We start from the raw sequence: 5,987 nt of genomic DNA, 5'->3' as shown, positions 1-5,987 counted from the left end.
TTTGTCTGCAATGATTAGACATGTTTTTTATTATTGTCATTAGTGATTATCTCAATTTCAGCTAAAAGAATTGACAAAATCCTACACACTGTGCCTTTAAAAGACCCAATAACAACAATGGTGTTGATAAAAGAGGGAGTGAAAAGAGGTGATTTATTCATAATTGTTTAATTTCATTGTTTAAATGCAATTACTGGGACCACAGTCAGTGTTTTTTATTACTACTGTAAAGAGAAAACATTACTTGTATTCATCTGGTTGATGTAGATTATCTGTTCAGCTTATTCGGACTGAATTTAATTAAAATGAATGAGTATAAATGCTACTGAAAGATTGATTATTATATATTTTTTTTAAAGCTGACAGGTATAAACAGATTATGACAGACAGTGAAAAAGTGTAGTGTCATCTGCTCATTTTATGGTTATGGCCTTTTTGACAGAAATTTTATGAAATTCCTGACATATTTGACCCCAAGTTGAACAGGAAGTGCTACTGCTCCTGATGATTACATAACAGACACGTGGACAAGATGGCCGAGCAAGACTAGAAAAAATATATAGTTGTGTGATTCCCATCTGTACTATCTGATAGCTCATCAGTCCTGACCAACTTGAACTATATTTTCCCAAACTGACACTGGAAAAAAAAAAGGTATCTACAACAGGTAAGATATTATTTGTTTTCCACTGAACGTCAAGGTTCAAAATGGCTAATATAATTTTTATAATCCCCATGAATACTCAGAGATATTTGAGTTTGTCTTACCTGGGAACCAGATCCTTTCCCAGCACCACAGACAGTATAAAGTCCTTTGAGTAATCCGCTAAAGCTTTACTGTATATAAAAAAAATAAATAGAAAAAAGCGTGTAACGAAATGACTCAAACTTAATAAATGTTTTTTGTAAAACAGAATTCAAGTGTCAGGCCTTTCCTTGAAAGTAGGTAAAGGAAATGAAAGAATATGAGGGTAGATAGAGAAAAAAAATAAAAGTGATTTATAAGAACCAGAAACTCATAACAAGCACAAAAAAAAAAATCACCCGGTAAGTTTCTCCCAAATATAAAAATAACCTCATAAACATTTCAATAATAAACACAAAACAAAACATAATTCACTCATGCAAAGTAAGTTTATGCTTAAAAAAAATCCAGAGCAGCTCAGACCACCCTGCCTCACCTCAGGAGGCCCCCTGGTGGAGAGAAGCAGTAGCACTGCAGGGTGGGGAAGGAGCTGCGCAGCAGGATGGCCAGCAGTGCAGCTGTGCCCGCACCCAGACTGTGACCAGYGATGACCAGCTTATAATCCTATAAACACAAGGAGGCACAAGTCAGACCCAGTCTACTGCCCCCCCAAGCAGACCTCAACCCTGGTCCTAGAGGACCACCATCCTGCATGTTTTAGTTGTTTTCCTGCACCTCAGCAGGTCTTTAAGTTCCACACAAGCTTGTTAATCCACCATTCATCCAAACCAGGTGAGCCAAAGCGGAGAAACATCTAAAATTTGCAGGATAATGGTGATTGTGGACCACTGGCTTAAACTAAACACAATCATCCCTGCTGCAGCTACTGCTGCAACTCCAGGATTTCACCTGCAAAAATGTTGACCTGGTGACTTTGGGCTGCGCGGCAGAAATGSTATGAAGTTGGCCTACGGTAGAAATTTACCCTCTACCGTCATATTGTCATTACATCATCGCACCTGTGTCAGCATGGCTGCGAGTGCAGAGACAACTGAGCAGCAGTTTGAAATATAATGAAGAAATTCTAGCATTTTAAAACACATATAGAGAATAAATCCTCAAAATTTCCCCTTCCCGCTGCAGAAAAGTTACGTCGTGTCATGGGATCATTTCCTCCCTCCCTCCCGCTGCACGTCGCGCAGAGCAAAGCTTTAACTACCATATTTTTTTACAGCCAAGTAGTCAGGGAAAAAAACTTGTTTTTTATGTATTGTTACCCACAGAGATGATAAAAAGATGTGCACGTTCGTTCAGTCATAAATCCATCTTGCTAATTAATGTCGGCKTGTGCTCTGAGAGCGCAGAGCAGCAGTTCAACAGGCTCACAGTATGGCAGGCCGATGTTGCATTTATTTGGCTTCACCACTTTTACATTCCAGTTATCTGAAATTGTTTTATGACTAGATTAGACATTTTAGTTATTTAGGATAAAATAATACAATGTTTTCTTTCATTATTTATGTTTTGTTTTATTTACTTATGTTTTAAAGTTGGAGATCTTTCCAGCTTGAGCTCGTTTCTTTGTTTGTTGAAGTTGATTTTTGAGAGTAAGGGGCACATATGATAGTTTTTCTTCACTCTGCACCTTTTTAACTCAGCGTAGAATTTACTTTTTTTAATGGTTTACATATATTTTGTTTTTATAAATGAAAGAAACAAACACATAAATAGACATCTCAATATATTTTGACAATTCAAAATACCTATTTAAGATATCTTTAATTATATTCTGACTAGTATGAATAACATCAGATTTATCATTAAGTTGTATGGAGACTCCAGTTCAAGATATCTTAAATGTATCTTTAGAAATGAGATTCACTATATCAGATTCAATTAATGCAAATTTCGGACTTTTTCATGTTCTGTAAATTGTAATAAAAATAATTGTAATATAAATTGTGTTTAAAACAAAGCTGCTGCTGTTGATCATTCTGTTTTCATAAGCCCCGCCCCCAAGGCCAGTCCTCTAGAGAARCACTGGAATGGTCTAAAAAGGTTTTTGAAGATGTTTTTGATAAAACAATTAACTGACTGTTAGTGACTCAGTCTGCAATGTTTGCATCTGTTAAATCAGATGTCATTATATTATGTACCTCTGTATAACCATGTTAATAATTTTGTAGTACAAATACAGTACACGTTTTTCTTATGTTTTATCAAATTTTGAACATTTTTGTTTTGGGCAGGTAACTTTTCATGTCAGGCAGGAGAGGGTAAAGAAAAAAAAAATCTTGTTGAACCCTGTGGGTTTGATTAAGATTACAGTTTTCTGCAAAAACAAAATGCTCTAAAAAATTACATTATCTTTACTTTTTATTTATACCACAATATATACCGTTACCATGAAGGGATTCAATTTATACCGTGATACGAATATGAGGTTATACCACCCAGCCCTATGGTGACTCAAGCCAAAGCAATCAACACTAAACTAGTGAGGAGGTTTTTTCTGTTAAGCAGAAATTATTACAAAACACCAGGTGCTAAGTGACAGCCAACTTTTCTTTGTTTTTTTTTTTTACCTGGGTGAAATGTGTGACTGACATGGCAACACATTTGCAGGTGGAATTTTTGCTGACAAATTTACAGTTTAAAAAAAAGGTCACATACACATTTACAAATGATAAAAATCCAGTGTTACAAATTCAACGTCTAAAAAAMGTCTGATTCTAATGAGACTACATTTCTTACCGGGGCGTCAGAGAAGGCCTGGTTCAGGATGCCGTCATTAATCAGCTTCTTGTAGATGTAGCCCGCCGCCTGACATATGCCCTGCAGGAGACACGCTCATTGTTAGTAAACACGCACGCTCACGTGTGGCGGACACGCAGCGGGCGAGTCTCACCTTGTGAGCGTAGCAGGCTCCGGTAACGTCCTCGATGGGCAGGTTTTCACACTCAGCAGACAGATCCGTCAGGACGTCCTGCGGGAGACGCATGGAGTCAGACAGAACGAAATGTAAAAGTCGTCACCCTCACGTCAAACTGTGGCAGGCGAAAGGTTTACTGACGTGAACTAAAACAGCTTTTTAAGCGTAGAATCAGACACGTTTCTCTCGGGCAGAAAGTTTAAAAGATCAGCATCTTTTAAACCTGACATCTCACACAGTACTGTTTCCTCTTTGATTTGAACTTTTCTCATGAAGTCACATGACGTCAGTCGAGGACATCTGCAGCTACATTTATCTGTTCTTTCACAAGAACCGCCATCAGTCATCCAGAAAAACAAGGAAGTGATTCTGAGCGTTGTGAGGAAACAAAAAAAGAACTAAGAGCTATAAATGTACAGCAGTTTTTACAAAAGGTAGCGAAAATAAAAACTTAGTCACACAAACACCATTTTATAAATCCCCCCACCGTTATCAGTTTCTGATGGTGTGCTGCAGCCTGGAAGCATTTCTGTCAGGAATGAACAGCAAGTCTGCTAAACTAACGGTGTGATGAAAACAATATTAAGATTTAATTATTGACCGTGTCATTAACCCGCTGTGATCAACAATGCAAGTGTCTGTTGTGAGAACTCACTGCTAAAGTGAATCTCTGCCACAATAATACAACTCCAGTCTAATATTTCACAGCCGTCCATTTATACCAGGGCTACTCAACTGGTGGTCCGCAGGCCACATCCGGACTGCCGGTGACTGTCTACCAGTAAATATTTATTTATTTATTTATTTTATTTATGGTTCAGTGCAACAAAATAAACCAATTTAAAAAGATAAAATATGATGCAGTGTTTTCCCTACCATTATCGGTCCATGTCTGGCCCCTCTGCTGTTGGTTTTGAGTACCTGTGACCCCCCCTGAGCAGTTTAATTGAATAGATTTATACTTTTACACAAGCATCACTTTCACATTTCATGTTTTTTGGCAGAAATATGAAATTGCTGCTGTTTAGAAGACAGTCGCCTCAGCTGCAGTCAAACTAGCCATCAGCTCATCAATCCTATCAAACAAACTATTTCTTTAAACTGATGAACTATTTCTTTAAACTGATGAACTATTTCTTTAAACTGATGAACTATTTCTTTAAACTGATGCCATTCAAGGAACTTCTGTGTCAACAAAGTTAAAGATCCTGGTAACACTTCCACAGACATGGCGGCACATTGGTGAAGGGGTTACAGCTGCCGTCTCTTTCTGAGAAGTTTGCCTCCCAGCTTGAGGCCTTTCTGGGTGGAATTTGCATTTTTTTTCTCTCCATGCACTGGTGGGTTTTCTCCAGTTTCCTCCCACGGACAAAAAAAAACATGCATTTTAGCTTAGTTGGTAACTCTAAATTGTTTCTAGGTGCCTGAGAGCGCAAATGATTGTTTGTCTCTATGTGACCTGTCCAGGTTGTACCCTGCCCCTCACAGTGACAGCTGAATTAGGGCATCATCTTCCCTGTGATTCAGAAAAGAACAGCAGGTAAAGGGATGGATGGATGGATGGATGGATGGATGGATGGATGGATGGATGGATGGATGGATTTCCATGAAACCCAATTTCCATTGGCTGAAGTATTTATTTTGTATCCAAACATTATAAGAAACTGCTAAATACAGCAATAATCTTTTTGTAAATGTGTTGCAGGTCTATAAAACCTGAGTGGATTTGTTTAGTAATGAATTAAATCAGTGGTTCCCAATCCTGGTCCTGAAGTACCCCTATCCAGCATGTTTTACTTGTTTCCCTGCTMTTCAGCAGGTCTTCAGAGGATTGTTAATCACTCACTCATTCAAACCAGGTGTGTCAAAYCAGGGAAACATCTAAACATGCAGGAAAGCAGTCCTTGAGGAACAGGGTTGAGAATCACTGCTTTAACACACGTTATCTGATTTATTATTTACAAATAAATGGCAAAGAACCAATGGCTTTGAGAAGCAATGCTAAAAAACGTAAAACTAAGTCAACATATTTTGAAAATGTCTCATCAAGCTCAGAGAAGCTCTTGAGGTGTTGGTCAACATTTAARGTGTGAKTTTTAGATGTTTCCCTGATTTGAAACACCTGGTTTGGATGAATGAGTGATTAACAATCTTCTGAAGACCTGCTGAAGAGCAGGGAAACAAGTAAAACATGCTGGATAGGGGTACTTCAGGACCAGGGGTCGGATTTATAAAACTGGCGTACGCACAATTTGAGCCCAGAAACTTGCGTACGCCACTTTTTACGCCAAGGTTGTGATTTATAAAATCCAAACTTGACGTGAAAATGTGCGGTCCCAGATAGCAATGGACTCAGGGGCGGATCCGCCC

At 38.3% G+C, this 5,987-nt stretch overlaps 1 protein-coding gene across 2 annotated transcripts in view; it reads right to left on the bottom strand.

Annotated features, from left to right (window-relative positions):
* The window catches only part of daglb (diacylglycerol lipase, beta), a 20,611-nt gene that overhangs the window by 6,293 nt on the left and 8,331 nt on the right, over positions 1 to 5,987 (bottom strand). For both annotated transcript variants that reach the window (XM_014028487.1, XM_014028494.1), the window contains exons 9-12: positions 3,594 to 3,671; positions 3,440 to 3,520; positions 1,182 to 1,309; positions 769 to 837 (exon numbers count right to left, since the gene is read on the bottom strand). In XM_014028487.1, the coding sequence (XP_013883941.1) occupies positions 769 to 837; positions 1,182 to 1,309; positions 3,440 to 3,520; positions 3,594 to 3,671 (356 nt within the window). The remainder of the gene's footprint in view (positions 1 to 768; positions 838 to 1,181; positions 1,310 to 3,439; positions 3,521 to 3,593; positions 3,672 to 5,987) is intronic.

This window comes from Austrofundulus limnaeus, unplaced genomic scaffold (assembly GCF_001266775.1).
Source record: "Austrofundulus limnaeus strain Quisiro unplaced genomic scaffold, Austrofundulus_limnaeus-1.0 Scaffold5, whole genome shotgun sequence".
Lineage (NCBI taxonomy): Eukaryota > Metazoa > Chordata > Actinopteri > Cyprinodontiformes > Rivulidae > Austrofundulus > Austrofundulus limnaeus.
This window is presented reverse-complemented; position numbering and strand designations above follow the sequence as displayed.